General features: G+C 37.8%; 1 protein-coding gene across 4 annotated transcripts in view; it reads left to right on the forward strand.

The window, feature by feature from the left end:
- The window catches only part of SS18 (SS18 subunit of BAF chromatin remodeling complex), a 62,437-nt gene extending 44,613 nt beyond the window's left edge, over nt 1-17,824 (forward strand). For 2 of the 4 annotated variants that reach the window (XM_074987266.1, XM_074987267.1), the window contains 6 exons: nt 5,722-5,892; nt 7,268-7,372; nt 9,523-9,615; nt 10,398-10,520; nt 12,584-12,717; nt 16,107-17,824. In XM_074987266.1, coding sequence (XP_074843367.1) covers nt 5,722-5,892; nt 7,268-7,372; nt 9,523-9,615; nt 10,398-10,520; nt 12,584-12,717; nt 16,107-16,133 — 653 coding nt within the window. In that variant the 3' untranslated portion in view covers nt 16,134-17,824. The remainder of the gene's footprint in view (nt 1-5,721; nt 5,893-7,267; nt 7,373-9,522; nt 9,616-10,397; nt 10,521-12,583; nt 12,718-16,106) is intronic. The other 2 variants (XM_074987268.1, XM_074987269.1) reach the window with 2 other exon arrangements.
- Nucleotides 17,825-18,466: the final 642 nt, after the last annotated feature.

The raw sequence follows: 18,466 nt of genomic DNA on the forward strand, positions 1-18,466 counted from the left end.
TGGGTGCAGCACCCACAGGGACAATCATCTTGAAGAACTCCAGTGACTGCACAATCTTCCCTTTCCAAGTACATTAAAAGATCTACTATCTGGTACCAACAGTGAACTTGGGGTGCTGGATAATCAAATGCACCAGATATTGGAACAGGGCTGCCAGCCGCACTCCACCGACCTGGCTAGCCACCAGCAGAAAAGGTTCCAGTTAACTGAGCATGATGGTTATCCAAATTTTGGGGAACCAGGCTTAGACTCTAAATACAGACTTTAGTCTGTTGAATTCTGCTTATACCAGTCTCCCTCTTTGGAGTAGCAAAAATGTCTTATTAAATACGGTAGCATATCTTCTATTCAATATGCTGTACCAATAAATGTGTAGAATTTTAAACAGAAGAGAGAGGGGTTTTGTTCCATATTCATTTAGCCACCTTACATTCCCATAGTCTTCGTAAAGGTAGGTTAATATTCTTTGCACTTTCACAGAGTAGTGCAACAGCTTCATTATGAGTGTCAACTGTGGAGCTTATTGTTTAGTTTGGAAGTTTTTACTTTAGAAGCTTGCAGTGTAGCACCCTTTTTCATCTTTGGCAAATGCCATGTTGAGTATATGCAACATTTATTGTAGAACTTTGTTCAGTTTTCAGCGTATAGTAGGGGCCCATGGACCATACTTGAATTTTTAAAGGAGCTCCACACCACCATTTGAAATTTTTTAGAGGCCTACAAATGAAAAAAGTTTGAGAAATCATTGGATTAAGTCATGTAAGCACCTTCCTATTTAAAGCTCAAAGGTGAAAGATCAGTTTTTAGTAACAGGTGTTTAACAGCAAAAGTGATAGAATTCTGGAGATGGAAGAGACTACATCTTGCAGCATGGGCTTTGGGTTGTAATTGGTGGTATTGTATTTGGGTTCCAAAGACAATTCATTTCATTAGGTTCCTCTTTCCCTTCTCCTTCAGAAGTCTCAACTAAGTCAGCAAGTGTTGTATTGTTGTCATATTGAACACTCTCACTTTGATATCAAGATCCAGTGGATGACAGAAAATTGACAAGACATTTTAAACAGTTTTTTTTCTGTCCCCTGTTCATCCTCAGTATTCCTCTGTCATCAGATTTGTTAATCTGTCCTGGAGCATACTTTCTGTCTGCAGTTACCTAACTCTTCGTTTTTCTCATATGTTTTGAGAGGTCTCAGTCTGTTTCTGTGGCCAAAGGATGAAATTACCACTGATCCCTGGCTGGTGGAGGTAATCCAGTTTGGATATGCAGTCTAATTCTATTCCATTCAAATTTCCATCTTCCCTACTCACATTTCCTTTTGAATCCATGTAATGAACTATTGCTCAGAGCAAAGATGGACTCCTTGTCCAAGTTGAGAGCCATAGAAACAATTCAAAGCAATGTAAAGAGGAAAGCTATCTTCTGTAACTATTTCCAACTCCAAAAATAAAGACAGAACATTTTCATTTTACTATGGACTTGAGGAAATTCTAATGGTTCAGTAAAAAGTTCAGATGCCACATGCTGACCAGTTTCTATCAAGTCCCTTTCCCTCCAGAGCTGGTTTTGGAGCTGTCAGCCTAACAGGTGCATGCGACTGCATGATTTTCAGTCTGATTCACCAGAATTATCTGTGCTCTTCCATGGGGGATGCAGTACTACTAATTTGAAATACTTTTTCTTCAGCCTCTCTTTAGCATCAGAAATTCACATCAAATATCTGGTCATGGAAACAGCATACTTTTTGAATCAGAATATTTATGTGTGTGTTTCTGGACAATTGCTGCACATTCACACAAAATCAATCCTAGAGCAATGCTTGAAGACAGCATAGCTTGTTTCTGTGCTTATGTGTATATTCTGTATAAACTGTAGAGTGTATATGCAGATTTGCGATCAAATGATACTTGTTAAAGCTATCCTGGACTTAGTAAAGGCCAGGCTTTTTCCCCACCAGAGGAAAGATTTGTGACCATTTGCAAAACCATGCTTTTCCTGAAAGAGCCCTCAAAGATTAGTGGGTTTTTTCTTTTAACACAGAGAAATCTTGTGGTCTCTTTTCTACAACTGTAGAAAAGACTACTACAGCATAGGGTAGTGGTAAACTTCTGCTTGAGTGTAGTAGACAGTATGACTACATCTTTAACTATTCCTTGAGAAATTCTCAAATCTTTCTATTGGTGAGATTTACTAAAGGAACTCTTCTGCAATCTTCTACTTCTTTCAGCATTAGTCCTTACCGACACCCCCATTCTGAGCTTCTCTTTCAAAATGAACAATTCATAGTCACTGGAATATGTTCTAGAGTGGCAAATCATCAGATGGGCTCTGACTAAATCAGTTACATCAGAATAGATAAAGGCTGTCCTGTCATCTCATGTCTTAATTTGGTTTTGGTGGATTTTTTTTGTTATATTTTGTTTGTATAGTCTTACTCAGTTTTGTGTTCAGAATATAGATAAAACTAAACCAGCATAAAACTGTAATCAAAAACCAAACATAAAATCACTACCAAACCTCACCGTCCAACCCTTCTAAAAGTCATCAACAAATACTGCCCCCCCAAGCCAATGCATGAAATGGTTCTAATGGAATCCATGGTTAATTTTCTCAGTCATTTTAATAAACAGGACCTGAACCAAACTGGAAAGAAGCCATGTGCTAAGTTATTGACATAATGCACAGTTTAGTTGATGCAGAATAGTAGAGTCTCATTGTTAGCTCTACAAAGCATTAATGAAGTTCTACTTTAAAAAGCAAGTAGAAAACCTCTACATTGCACCATGGGGAGTCAACACATTTTATCATATTGTATTGTGATTAATATTCATATTGTTAATTAACAAGCTTTCCTGAGATTTTGGAATATTATGGCAACTAGTTTTTACTTCTTCAATAGTGTGTGGTATTATCCTCAGTACATTCAATCAGAACTGTAGTGAAATGAAATGGTCTGAATTGTCCAGTTGTTCACAAAGTCAAGAATGTGAGATGTAATTTCAGTTAAGTGAAAATACTTTCAGCATCTTAATTTTAACCCTTTGATTCAGTACTTTAAAATGATAATATAGACATTGTCATACTGGAGAAAAGAACATCAACATCTCTGCATTTTTTCCATCATGATCCTTTTGGTTTTTTTTTCCTCCTGTTAAGAACTTTTTGACTACTTCCCTTATTAACAAGCTTAGAACAGCCTCGCTCTTATGGTGCTGTAATTCAATTACCATTTGTTTAATTCAAACCGAAATACAGCCACCTCCAAATGAGCGTGTGCATGAAGGGGTTTAATGCACTTAGGATTCAGACATTCAGTTAATTTGATTTTGACTTGCTTGAATTTTACCATGTTAGATTCCTCTTATAAATCCATCCTCAAGAATGGCTCATTTCCACCATTAAATTTCTAATATGATAATACGTGCTCCTAGTTTAGCACCTGACCATTTAATAAAAAAAAAAAAATTAGTAGTCTGTTTTGATATGTTATGGTGTTTGAAGGATTTTAAAACAGATCAGGATTCAGAAAAGAATAAGTAACAGTCATTCAAGCAATTCAGTGCCTTGTCAGACTTTTCTTGTCCTAATGATGATGATAATAGTGGAATTGTGTAGACCTTTCACATTTTCCATCTTGTTAAGATTTAGTGAAATTTGGTTCCTAACCTTGTGGTGATGCCATGAAGGGATTCTATTACTACTTTTAAAAATAATTTAATCTGTAATCGCAACCATGTGGTGGTTATCGGTACAGCGCCAGGTCGTTTGAATGCTGCTCATGCCTATTTCTGTCCTTCAATCTATTCGTGTTTCTTTCAAGTTTAGCTCTTTTTCTGAATGTCTGGATTAATGTTTTTGTTAGAGAGAATTAAAATTTTTATTTTTATTTGTATCATGGTAGTGTCTGAAGGGTAGGTCTACACAGCAAAGTTATTTCAAAATAGCAACTTCCGTTTCAAAATAACCATGTGATCATCTAAGCCAGGCATGTCCAACCCGCAGGCCGCATGCGGCCTTGGACAGCGAGTAATGCGGCCCCACAAGATCGTAAACTTTTAAAGTTATTATGTGATTTATATACATTAACTATATTATATATTTTATATGCAGCCCAATACAGTTCCTCTTCACTAAATGTGGCCCAGGCAAGCCAAAAGGTTGGACACCCATGATCTAAGCAATGCAGCTGCTATTTTGAAAAAATTTTGAAATAACTGTTGCCTTATTTAGAAAGTGTAAACATCTTTATACCAGGAATAGTGCCTATTTCAAAGTAGGGGCTGTGTAGACAGGGAATAGAGCCTATTTTGAAATAAACCATAGTGTGTCCAATGGCTCTGTTTCAGAATAGCCTCTGTCATGTGTAGACACTCGTTTTGAAATGTGTTTTGTGTGTAACTGTGCTTTTTCAGTATAAATTACTCCAGAATACCTCTTCCAGAATAGCTTATTCAGGAATAATGCTGCTGTGTAGACATAGTCTAGGCAACCCAGTTATGAGCTAGAATCCCATTGTCAGACATGTAACCAGAATACTGTCCTTGCTCGAGATCAGTGGTGTCCAAAACAAAATGTAACAATCACCACAGCCCTGCTGCCTCCCAAGCCAAGCACTACCTCCCCACTCCCCCAGCCAGACACCCTACCTCCTCTACTCTCCCCACTGCACAGACTGCTGGTAACTCACCAGAGCCCCTGCCCTGAGTCACCCTGTGGCCCTGAGCGTGCTGCAGGAAGAGCTGCCTCTGCCACTGCCACCACATGCTTGTCCCACCAAGTGGTGGGGTGCTTGTGTGGCAAGTGGTCCACATATGCAGCTCTAACGAGCTGCTTTGCCATACCCCGGTATTCAGTTTGTCACATCTGGTGAACAGACACTGTATTGGATATTGCGGCTCTAGATGGCTTTTAATCTGAGTAACGTACATTTAAAACAAATATTTCTGATGTGTACTTCCAATCTTAAAACGATTGAAAAGACTGATCTCTTTTTCAAGGGGATTGGCCAATCAAGGGGTGATATGATAGTAAGCTATAAAATCATAAAGGGGTTTGAAGAAAGCAAATAAGGAAATATTATTCAACCCTTCACTTAACACAAAAAACAGAGGTCACCCAATGAAATTAATAGGGAGCAAGTTTAAAGCAAGCAAAAGAAAATACTTAACACAATGAAACTATGGAACTCGTAGCCAGGGGCTGTTATGGAAGCCAAAGATATAATTGGACTTAAGAGACATAACTTCAGGGAGGGTAGGTCCGATCCATGAGTTGCTGTTTGCCAGGAAAGTTCAGGGATTCATCCTCATGCTGTGGGTGTCCATAGCCTCTGACTGCCAAATGTTAGGCTGGATTTAGTGGAACTGGATCACTTGATGATTACTCTGTTCTGTTCAGTCCCTTTTGAAGCATCTGGGATTGGCCAGTGTCAGAAGACAAGACACTGGGTTGGATACCCATTTTTTTTTTAAGGTCACAACACTTCTTTTGTGGCCATCTTCATTCTTTTGGAGAAGATCTGTTGCGTAAATTTAAGACTGAATTGATTACCTCAGCTTGCATGGGTCCAGAATTGAACAATGTTTGGTGGTACCACTTTTTATATGTCTCTGTGGAATTGGTTATTAATACTTTGAGTTTTGGTACGTTATGCTGTTCCAAAGGATTTTAATACGTATCACAATTTAGAAAACACATTTGGTTGCTATTGTTTCCTTCTACAGGTCCAATGATGCACCAGCAGCCTCCTCCTTCCCAGCAATATAATATGCCACAGGGAGGTGGGCAGCATTACCAGGGACAGCAGCCACCAATGGGAATGATGGGCCAAGTTAATCAAGGAAATCACATGATGGGTCAGAGACAGATTCCTCCATATAGACCACCACAGCAAGGTAAGACACTGTACACCGAACTTCTCAGATTAGTTTAAACAAATATCTTGGAAGTTTTTGTAGCTAGTTTATTGCCTACATCATAGTTGAACTGTACTGCTATGTACAGTTTCAGGTGTCTTTGTCTTCAGTACATTTCCCCCCACTTCTAAAAGGTAGCTGTTGCAGCAGAAAAGCTATCAGTACGTACATGAATTTTGGGATGTGTATCTCTTCTGTCTGAAGCTCTTTTCTGAACAAAAAGAGTGTCACAGCTTATACCCCAGATAACCTGCTCTCTGAAGTAGAATTCAGTTTGTCATCACTAAAGATTGATGTGTATGAAAAATAATTAAATAGCCCATTTGGTTCTAAAATTACTCAAACATTAGTAGAAAGTGAGAGAAAATATAATTATATTCCACAATCTTGTAACATTTTCTTACCTCCAGCACTTTTTAAAAGTCATCCTATGTTTTTCTAGATGTATAGCTTAGTGCTGTGTATATGTGTTCTTAAAATGAACTCTGAGCTAGAATGGCATACAGTAAAACGTGGGAGTCAGCAACCCTTAGCACGAGTGCCAAGTGTGGCATGTAAGCCAATTTTTTTTAAATTGGCGCACAAAGTGGGAGATCAGCCTTCCCCCTTCTCCCCCATGCAGCCAGGAGGTTGCTCAAAGCCATGCTGCCTGTGGATTAACAAAAGACCAGCTAATGCTACCAACTACCACCTAACCACTAAAACGCTGCATCTTTTTATTAATGAAGCTGTTGTGAGTAGGACTATTGATGACTTTAAAAAGTATCAGCAGCAGTTAACCATACCTAGAGGTCAAAAGGTCAAATTTCTGCACTCTGGCTCAGAAAGGTTGCTGACCCCTGCAGTAGAATCTCTGTTACAAACACCAGAGTTACAAACTGATCAGTCAGTCACACACCTTACTTGGAACCAGAAGTACAGGGTTAGACAGAAGTGGAAGCAAATGCAGCATAATACTGTGTTTAAAGTACGGAAGCATAAAGGGAAAGCAGCATTTTTCTTCTGCATACTAAAGATTCAAAGCTGTATTAAGTCTATGTTCAGTTGTAAAGTTTTGGAGAACTACCATAATATTTTGTTCAGAGTTGCCGATGTTTCAGAGTTATGAACAAGCTTCATTGCCTAGGTGCTTGTAACTCTGAGCTTCTATTATATATGCTTTGGAGCGTAGTGCAGCTGAACAACTGAATGTATAGAAACTTAAATAGTAAAGTAGATCAACTGTTGTCTGAAATGCAACATGGTGGGTGGGGAGTACATTTGAGAAACATTCTCATACTAAAATAAAAAGTTAGCAACCTTGTTAACAGAAAAAACCAAAATATTTACATATTGACTGGTTGTGGTTTTTCAGGCCCACCACAGCAGTACTCAGGCCAGGAAGACTATTATGGGGACCAATACAGTCATGGTGGACAAGGTCCTCCAGAAGGCATGAACCAGCAATATTACCCTGATGGTAATCTCTCATAATACTAACTTTCCCATTTTCTATACGTGCCCAATATCGATGTAGAGAGCTTCTCTAAAACTGTAGAATGGGGTGAATGTAGTTAGTTGATCACTCTAGCAGATCTTTGTGTTTGTAAAAGCTTCTAAATTCAGAATTGTTACTATAATTTACGATGCTAAAGATAACTTTACAGCTTGCTGAATATACATCATTTGTAATTTTTTAAATTTGACTCCCTAATATTGGGTTTCATATTGTGTAATGAGTATCCTCCTATTTAACTATAAATATGGAGGATTCATCAATGTATGTAGAATGGCTTATGTGAATTAAAATAATCATGCTATACATCTACTTTATGGTAATGTGTATAAAGAAACAGAGTACTATATTCTTTTTATAGCAAGTATACAGAAACATAAGCAAACAAAAGCATAAGATAGTCCCTGCCTAGAGGAACTTGGGTGGAGGGCCTGGGTCCTGTAAGCCTTCTCCTCTGAAATTCTCTCAGTGCTCTCTGTATCAGACTCTAACATAAGATTATACCAATCAGTCCTTTTTTCCCCCTCTATGAAGTCAGAGATCTATATATTTTATTTGAACAAGGGGATTCAGGATTATGCTGTAAACTACAAGATAGGGTTCTTTTGTTATGTGTTTTGGTTGTACTTATGGGTGAACAAATTTTATTTGTGAAGAATGCTGGCTGACTCAGCTACTGTGATAGCCTGCTTGCCGCTTAATTATGTGTTCTCTGAAGTCCAAGGAACATGGTAGATAGTAACAATTTTAAAAAACATTGATAGCTTCAAAAACCCCAAATCCTGTCAATATTTTAGAGCAACTACTTGTAAATAAGTATTGAAATGAATTATTTGTATGAATTTCAGGTTTTGTTTTTGAAAATATTTTATCCATGCCTGACGCAGGCATAGGCATTGTTTTCTTTTATGTACATTCACAGATACTTTCATGATCCGTTCAATCGTAACATAAAGCATTAATTCTGGAACTTGTATTATACTATACACGTGACCGTATTTATTCTGTACAAAAAACTGAAAAGTATGAGTTTCATAACTTTCAAATAGTTAAAGATAATTGATGCATTTAGTACATTCACTTCAGTATCAGCTGAAATTAAATTGCAGCATTTACCAGAATCCATCATATTCTGTTAACTTCAAATACTTTTAAACACGAATGGACATGTTATAACAGCAATCTGTGAAATTGTGCTAACAATGATATATGGTCACTAGAGCCAGTTTTTAAGATGTTTCTTTAGTTCTCCATTTGTACCAAAAACCATTTATGTTTAGAACTTCCTGCTCCCTGCTTTATGTAGGTACTTTTATAAATTTCTGGTAAAAATTTTAACACCGTGAATGCTAGTTCTCATGGCATAGTTTCACAAGAGGATGCTATGATGTAGTCCATTTTAGTAAACTGTAGGAGAAATATATTGAGTCTTAAAGCAACAGACAGGTAGGGTATTTTTCTCATGTTTTGGTTCCTAATCCAGAAGTGTCCATTGCCTCTGAAATTGAAACTTCTTTTTTAACTATTGTGCTGATGAATGAGATTTTCCAGGGAAAAATTCATTTTAAAATTACTAAGCAGGTTTGTGGTAGAAAAATCAGCCTTGCGAAACTTTTCTTTTAACTCTTCAGAGCAAAATTTACTATAAAAGTATTGGATTCATAACTTCGTTGAGCTTTGTTATGTTTCAGACTGCTTTTAGCATATGCTTTTGAATTGAAGATCAGCAGAACAGGTGTTAGACAAAGTATGATAATTGCTTCCTTTGTTCATTCTAATTTAATTCATGTTATTTACATGTGAAAGGCTTAAATGCTTTCATTTTTAAATAAAAGATAAAGTACTTTTTCCCAACAACAAATATTATCAGAAGGTTAAGACCGTCCCTTGCTGTGATGTTGCTAAAACTAGTGCATTAAGCTTCTGTTCCCTGTCCCATGTTAATTCAATATGAAAGGAAATCATATTGGTAAATCTTTAGCTAATACAATTGACAAATCATTTTCATGTATTTCCAGTTGACTTTTTTGATTTTTCAGAAAGATGAAATATTTTTAGGGTTTTCACTCAGAGGCCATTAACGTTTCTTCCTGTCTCTTGTCGAATTGATGTAGGTCATAATGATTACGGTTATCAGCAACCGTCGTATCCTGAACAAGGCTACGATAGGCCTTATGAGGATTCCTCACAACATTACTACGAAGGAGGTATCTATATACCTTCACACACATACGCACATACATTCCCTTTCCTCCCCTACCTCCTATGGGAACAAAAATTCTTGCACAAAACAATTTATACCCATGCAAAGCTCTTGTAGAATACTAGTTGCTGGCTGTCTGGAAAATCGCAGGGAACTTGGAGCATTAAAAATAATTTCTTGCAAACATCTAAAATGTATAACCATAATTTGCCATTTCTAACAACAGTAAAATGACTAAAACACTGTTAGAGAACTTTTTTTTTTTCCAATGGAAGTTTTTTATTTGAACATAAATCCATTGGTTCATTTGTGTGTGTGTGTGTGTGTGTGTGTGCGCGTGCGCGTGCGCGTGCGTATATATATATATGTATATATAATATGTATGTGTGTATATATATAAGTATAGTGTCGTTAGGAAACAGCTTGCTGATCTTGTGTAGCTAGTCTGTGCTCTCGTAGTTGTCTTTAATTTTATCTTTTGTTATTTTATTTAGCATAGTCATGACCTTACGACTGTGATGTTCTAATAAACGTACTGCTTGTTTGGCAGAAATGCTGAAAAAGCTGCAGTTCAACCTTGCAAACTTGGCTTTAACTGCAGTTTGTTTGGCTGAATTCCTTCTGTTTGGTTTGAGTTTTCTTTATTTTGTTAAATTTTTGAAATCAAGACTGTGTTTTCATTTTGTTCACGTGTTATTGGCTGTGCATCTTAGAGACAAATAAAATGGTAGTAAAAACATTTTTAATTGTGTTTTGTTTTGTTTTTTCCTTGCAACCATTTTACAGGAAACTCGCAGTATGGTCAGCAACAGGATGCATATCAAGGACCTCCACAACAGCAGGGTTACCCTCCACAGCAGCAGCAGTACACTGGCCAGCAGGGTTATCCAGGACAACAGCAGGGTTATGGTAAGTAGTGGACAGCAAGATAGCTCTTGCAGGAAAGACAGAGGGTGAGCCCTTTTAACTCTGCTTCAGCCCCTTTACGATGAGTGAAAGGGATGGAGCAGTTGATATGGCTCCTAAAATCCTTGTATTCAGCTGGGGAAGGAGTCTCCTGTCTGCCCCCACCAGCACAGACTGTAGAATACATCTTCCTGAGGGGGTGGAGCTGAGGCCAGGATGGGAAGAGTGGAGCAGCACGTAGCACTGCAGAGACTCTAGGCTGTGTTTTGGCCCATAAGACGGGGCTTACGGCATTTAGGCAGGTCTCAGGGCTAAATTATATTGGGGGCCTTTCCAGTCCATAGAGAGTGCAGGATGAGGAGAGTATAAAGATCTTTATCCCCCATAAAGCCATCTTAATGCTTTATGCTGCTGGGCTGTGGTCTGCGCTGCCGCTTTCAGTGCTGAAACTTCAGTCATTCAGGAGCAACAAAAGGTTTATGCTGAAAAGCACCAGTATAGATCACTGAGAGACAGTGTCCCTACACTGCTGACATCACACTGCTGTAGTGTCAGCTCTGCCATGGTGCAGCATGGGCAGTATAGACATGGCCTTAGAGATTCTGCACATATTCTCACATAACATTTATTTACTAGAGTTGAACTTGGATCTTAAAGCTTTTTCTGAAATTTGCACAGATGTTTTTTTTATAAGAATTGAGAATTTCCTAATGTTAATGTATGGTGGTGTGGGGAAACAAAATTATTATTGTTAAGAATGTTTAACCCCTTTGCTCCATAATCAGGAGCATAGAGTGGCATATGTGTGCGTTGTTGGTTTGGTGTTTTTTTACTGAAGATTATGAATCAGAATAGTGAATACTACACATTTTAAATTGCCCTTGCTTTCATACTGTAAAAAGTTACACATTTGTCATAAAATAAACATTCTTTCAAAAAGACAGTGAAAACCAGATCCATAATTTGTATGTGAGATTGTGTGCAATCGTGGTGATTGTGCATGCAGATGCTATTTTCACAACTGACACAATTGTTGTATTAGTAGTACTTGTAAAGGACCTAGTGAGATTTGGGAGGTTTTTTTTTTTAATTTATGGATGGTCTGTTGCAGTTTTGTAATATTTGTACGTATACCTAAAGCACAAAGTAAGTAAATCGGTACAATCTGACAAATTTGACTCACTTTTTTTCGTGCACTCAATTTGAAAATCTGACATTTAGAAGTATTAGAAGAAAGATTGTAAAACAAATACAATAGAATTGCTTATCTGCACACACCATGATTTGCGCATCCGAACTGTCTCGCTTTTCAGTTACAGTTTCTGAAGCAGATAATGAAGTCTTAATAGATTTACGCCTTTCTTTTACAAAAACTCTTATGAACATTTAGTAGGAAACTGTTAAAGTATTATAAATAAAACAGAATTACATTTGCAGATGAACAGAGTACATTTGGGGATGTAGTATTCTTGTTTTACTTGATATTTATCTGCTTGTTCATTTGCAAAAAAGAAAAAAAACCCCACCAGTTATTTGCAACCAAATTCCCTCTAATTATTATGAATCTTCAAGACTTTGTCTCACACCAGGAGAAACATAGAGGGCTGAAGCTGCATAGTTCATGGGGATTTGATGCCTGAGCAGAATGGTAATGGAATATGGAGATTTTTGTCCTCTAGATTGTTACTTTGAATCTTTCACAAACCCGAGTTCAAGTTTATTACCACCTGATGGCTACTCATTGACCAACGTCATTAGATAAAATATGTACTTGTCAGCACCTAGTCAAGTCACATTTTGCTCAAGAAGCTGATATGCCTTTTTGTACAAGCACCTTCTTTTCAGTTATAGAACTTACAGAACTTTATGGCTGTATCTGGTCTTCTGAGGAATCTAGCGGTGGGCACCAACATACATACCTCTGTATGTGCCTGATATATATGGTGACCTATTTTAAGCATGATAAATAATGGTAGTATTTTCTTTGTGTGTTCCTAGTTGCTCAGTGCAATACCTGTACCATTCTTTTCTCTCCCTGCCACCTTTTTTGATTTATTGATTTGCAGGCCCTTCACAGAGTGGTCCAGGACCTCAGTATCCTAACTATCCCCAAGGACAAGGTCAGCAATATGCAGCATACAGGCCCACACAGCCTGGACCACCACAGCCGCCACAACAGAGGCCTTATGGATATGACCAGGTAGAACTTTTTTTAGTATAACGTATTAATTCTTGTATGTTATACTGTTTTTGAATGAATTTTGGGAGTTATTTGTGCACAGCTAGGAAAGTGGATTAGTCTATCATTCATTTGAGTTGGCCAGACTACATTAAACTTTGGAAAGCTAGTGTGTTATAAACAGCCTACCAGTGTCTCAGATTTAATGTGAACCCTTTTAACCTAGTGATGACAGTGATTTCAGTGGAAGTTCTGGTAAGTACCTTGCAGGGTCATATTTTATTATTGCCTTGTATCTGAAGTGGCTGAACTTTTTTTTTTTTAAGCATTCCCTTAGGCACAAACAAATCTAGTCCTCCTCCTTGGCAGCTACAAAGAGTAGTCATTTCTGTTGTGTAGATGTTAGAAGGGACCTATGTAGATCTGAAACCTCAGTTTGTACTGGTTCCCTGCCTAGCAATATGAAGAGTGGTGGTGGGAAGCATGAGCATGGGTGGGTGGGGCAGAGATAAGAGGGTCCATTGCTATACCTTCAGCCCAAGGAAGCGGAGTAAGAGCCCAGGCTATTCCAGCCATTGGGCAAGAATGGCTCAGCAGTAGTTTAATTGCCAAGGAATCTGTTCCTTGTACATATGCCTTGTTGTTAAGATTACACATAGGACAGAGGACTTTCTCTTTTGTGTGCTCATAAGCTGCAAGACAGTAATTGTTGCCTAATATCTCTCTGAATGTTAGTGTAAACTTTATTAAAATAGAGGGCTTTGCTCTCTTGCACATAAAGAAGCCAGACATTATGACTGAATATATAAATAACTGCATAGATAGGATTTACTTAGCAATAAAATCTTAATTTGTCCTTAAGCAATTATTTAGACTTTGAACAAGAAAAACATAGTTTCCATGGGTAACAGTGGTTAGAGCAGTGGTTCCAACTTGTTAAGTAACACAGCACACTTCAATGACACAAACAGTTCCACCTCACACCCACTTTTTCCCTTGTGTGAAAGCCCTCCAAGAGAGGAGTAATGGCTGAAAATTTCAGCAGTAAATTGATTACTTGCAGCAGGGAGGAGGCAGCTCCAGAGAGCAGGTTTCCCTTCATACCAGCCCCTTTGAGCTGTGGTTGGTCAGTTTTCCCTGGCCCCCCCTCTTTGCAGAGCCATGGCAGTGGGGAGGGGGAATTGATGACCCTGCACCAGCTGAGGGCTGAAGCAGCAAGGCTGCCAGAGTCCCAACTGACACGTCATCAATTTCCCTCTTTCAGCTGCTTTGCAAAGCCTCTGAGAGGAAAAATTTACCAACCCCATGCCAGTGTGGGGTCATCTAAGTGTACTGTGAAATTTCATCAGTTCCCTTACCCCAGAGAGCTGGAGGGGGATGGGAAATTGATGACATTTCCGTGGCACACTTAGACAATTCTTACCGCACACAGGGAGAACAGATCTGTCTTCACACAAATCTGTTAAAAGTGGGAGGAAAGGCAACAAAGTCATGATAAAGTTGGTAACCAGAGAAATGAACTGCTTTTTAAAAAATAATATAGTGTACAAAGAGTCCTAGTTCCCCGTGCAAGCACTAGATAGAAATGGTTAGAGAGATGGGGGAGGGACAGAAGGGAAAAGACATTTCAATCAGTTGAATTTCCTATGGATCATTTTGGCATGGACTTCCCTTCCTCGCAAATATTCTAGTACCTCAGTTTCTTGAATAATCCAAGCTCCAAAGGGGGTCCATTCTTGGATGGCTTTCCCTGTTCTTTGCTGCCCTGAAACGCACTGCTTTTGGATAAGCAATGTTTTGTAATGCTATCAGAAGTGTTTGCTGCTGCAATTATCTTGATGGGACTGAAGGATAACAATTCCCAAACATGCCCCCTCCTTCTCTGAAAATCCTGAACTCCATGGTGTACCTGCAGAGAACTTGTCAGTGATCAAGAGAAGTGCACATACTGATGTCTGCTCCTGCATAGGCTGTTCACCCCAGTTATGTCACAAAAGATTTCTTCCATCAGAGGAACTGGAGGGGAGTTATGAGGCCAGTATTTTCCATGCATCATATACATCATATCAATGGAGTAAGAATGCTGTGGCACTATTATTGCTGATGAGGTCTCCACTGGAGTACTCTGTCCAGTTTTGTATGCCATAATGTAGGAATGGTGATGACAAACAGGAGAAGGAACAGAGAGCAACAAAAATGATTAAAGTGCCAGAAAACATGACCTGTGAGGGAAGATTGAAAAAAATTGGGTTTGTTTTGGTTTGTCTTTCAGGAGACAGACTGAGGGCAGGAAATTTGCATAGCTTAAGGGCATGAAGAAACCACTGCCCCTCACCCCCACAAGTAACTCAAGTTACATTGACTTAAGCACTGGCCATGCTTCACCATGTCCATGGGAGACATCCTCCTGCCAACATAGTATCTGCCTCTCATGCAGATGGAGTGATTTTGCCAATAGGAAAGAACTCTCTTGTTGGAGTAGTCATTAGACATACTACAGCAGCACAGCCACATCATTGCAGCTGCATTGATGTAGTGCTTCCAGTATAGACCTGCCCTGAGAGGGTTACAGAGAGGTTTTCAAGCTTAAGATAAATGGAGAAAAATTGTTCTCCTTAACCTCTGAGGAGAGGACAAGTGACAGGGGGTTTAAACAACAGTAAGGGTGATTTAGATTGGACATTTGGCAGGAGGTGGAATTCTTGGAAATTGAGCACTGCACTGAATTACCCAAGGAGACTATGGTGTTTCTGCCATTAAAGATTTTTAAGAGCAGGTTAGACAAATATCTGTCAGGGATAGTCTAGATAAAACTTAGTCCTGCCATGAGTGGTGGGGACTGGATTAGATGATCTCTTGATTTCTGTGATTTTTATGGAACCAGTTGGCCATCTACATCTCTGTGATTGCCGTGGATACATAAAATTTTTTGAACTGCGAACGTTAGTCTATTCTTTGGTGCCATGAAATTATATGAACAATAGTTTGGAATTAAAGGAATTAGAGGCCGAGTGTATAACTTACATTTAACTTTGAGTGCTTTTGTATATAATTCTTACAGTACTGCTCTCACACAAATTTTCTGGTCAGTGGTTCTTTGTTAGCGAGAGAGCTGTACCATAATCTGTCTTAAATGTTTGTCTCTCATTTAACCTTATGAATACCAATTTAAAAAAAATTGTTCAGACTTAACTAAACTCCAGGCCATAAACATATAATGAGCAGTGTAATTTACAGATAAATTTAAAGAACTTTTTAAATGAAACACTATGCAACGTAGATCAGTAAAACGTGTTTAAGTGTGTTTGACCATTTGTAGCATGAGTTTTTTTTGGATACTGTCTTCTATGAACTTTTAATATGAAAAAACAAAATCATTATCTAATCATATTTTTAAATTTACTTTTTAGGGGCAATATGGAAACTATCAGCCGTGAAAAAATACTTACATTCCAGTGTCCAGTTTCTATTAGCAGCCATATTGTCTCCTCAGCACTGTGGACATCTCCCTGTGAAGAGGTTCTCCCATTCCATCTAGCTTTTGGAAAAATATTGTGGATAAATGGCTGTTTTACAATATACAGTCTTTTTGGGCTAGTTATAAAAGGCTGTAGCCTTTCAAAAACTCTGATTTCACATCTGTACTCTAGATGGCAATATTGGACAGAAAATTCATTAACATAACCAGTTTTTAGTGAGTTCAGAACTGCACATCAAACAGACTGTTACAGACTGAAAGGTGTGAACAGCTTTGTATGTTTATGAAGGTTAGGGGGATTTTAATATTTTTTCCATAAATTCTTTTGTAAGGGGAAGGGGGAATTGTACACTTTTTACAGCAGCAATATTTTGTATATTATGTTTTTCATGTGGTAAATATGCAAGGCAGCACACTACTCACTGGACAGGATTAGATATCTGCTGTTAATATGGATGGGGGCACGGTAAATGCTTGAATGTGTTGGTCTCAAAATGGTGTATAATGAAGGTGCATAAAGACATAGTATTCTGTATATCACCAATAGGCTCTTGGACAAAGAATTTAAATTCCAATTAGCTAGACAGGAAGGTTAATCAAGAGCATCATGATATAATCTTGTGCAAAGAATAAATTTTTTAAACTTTATAATTTTTCTCAGTGAAGCATTTTTGTAAAGATGGTTTCTAACATAGCTTGAAAATTTTTTGCAGCCTGGGTTGGTGCCCAGAAAAATTGTTCAGATTGTAGGTGTTTTGTCACAGCTTAACATAAATCAAGCCGTAATCCCTTTCTAATTGCAATAACAAAGAATATAACAATGTTCATTTTATCTGGTTTGAATATGCACAAAATTCAAAAACTAATGCTGAAGACAGGTCCAAGTATAAGTGTATTTTAACCTATAGCTGGTTAATTTGTATGTAACAAACTAGCATAGAAGTTTGTAAACCTCTATCTAAACTTTATTATCTTGGAAGTAATACCTTTAGAAAGGGGGCATTTTTTGTGTGTATCCATTTTCATGCTGGCTATGTGAGACCCAGGTGTGTTTTCGGTTATCGGATATAAGCCTGCTGGTGAGGCAAATACCAAATTTTGATGTGAACGGCATTAATGCTTATAGTGTTGCATGTGAGAAAGAGGCAGCACCTTGGTCAATAGCATAGTACACAAACTGATTGAGACCATCCTGCAACTGTTGTTCAGGTATGTAAAGGGATAGTCTGTTGTGCAGGAATACAAGTATTCCGGACTTTCTGGCAACCTTCACGGAGGGCATAACTTAAAAATAAAAGAAGCCGAGGAGTAAAATATTTTTTTCCACAGTTGGCCATAATGCTTTAACAAGGAGAGATCAATTGTAATGCATAATAGTTGAGAAGAACATACATGGAAAACAAAATTTTCAATTTGTCTATTGTTTTTAAGGGGAAGGTTCTTTTTTTTTTAAGCTCAAAGTTGGCCGGTAGAAAATGCACATCGAGGTTTGAACAGATAAAGCCTAAGAAGCATTATTATGAATGAAATGCTTGTAGGTTCTGTGCCAATTTTCCACCGCTGTGTACTTCATTGCTATTTAAAACTGTACTCCATCAACTCTAAAGGAAGAATAAATTATTTGTGATTTTAATTTTCTCATTTGTTTCTTTAAATTAGATTTCTATCACTCTGCTGTCTCATCTGGAGACTTTGCTGTGGGTTTTTTGTTTTATAGATGTTGGTCCAGAGTAACCAAAATGTATTTGCATTCTAGGACTTTATCAAAATTCTCTTGCCATAGCCAAGTTAATTAGAATTAACTGTTCAGTAATCAGCATGTTGTGTAGGCTGTTTGTTACAAAATTCTTCCTCTGAAAACGAAGGTCCATGAGGTTATAATCAAGATGACTGAATTAGATAAATGAGTTGAGACACAAAAAAAAAAAAAAAAGTACTAAACCCAACCTGGTATAGATCCGTTATCTCATTTGAAATAAGCTCAACTGACATTAAGAAATAATTTGTCTTGCCAACCCATCTTCTGTTGTCTTATTCTCCTTTTTTTAATGGAAACTGCTTATTGCAATTTTAATAAGCAGAATTTCCTTTAGGGTTTCCCTCCTAGAGACCATGCATTTGCAAGGTTTAATTGTTTTGTAACGGTCCTGTTTCATAAAACTTTTTAATTGGTGGTGACAAAAATTACTTTATTCTCTGATAACACTCTAGAAGAACAACTTGAGAGGAGGTATTCCCCCACAAAAGTTAGTATTCCTATTTAAATTACATATTTACATTATTCACACCCCA

The sequence above is a fragment of the Carettochelys insculpta genome, chromosome 2 (genome assembly GCF_033958435.1).
Source record: "Carettochelys insculpta isolate YL-2023 chromosome 2, ASM3395843v1, whole genome shotgun sequence".
Taxonomy (NCBI): domain Eukaryota; kingdom Metazoa; phylum Chordata; order Testudines; family Carettochelyidae; genus Carettochelys; species Carettochelys insculpta.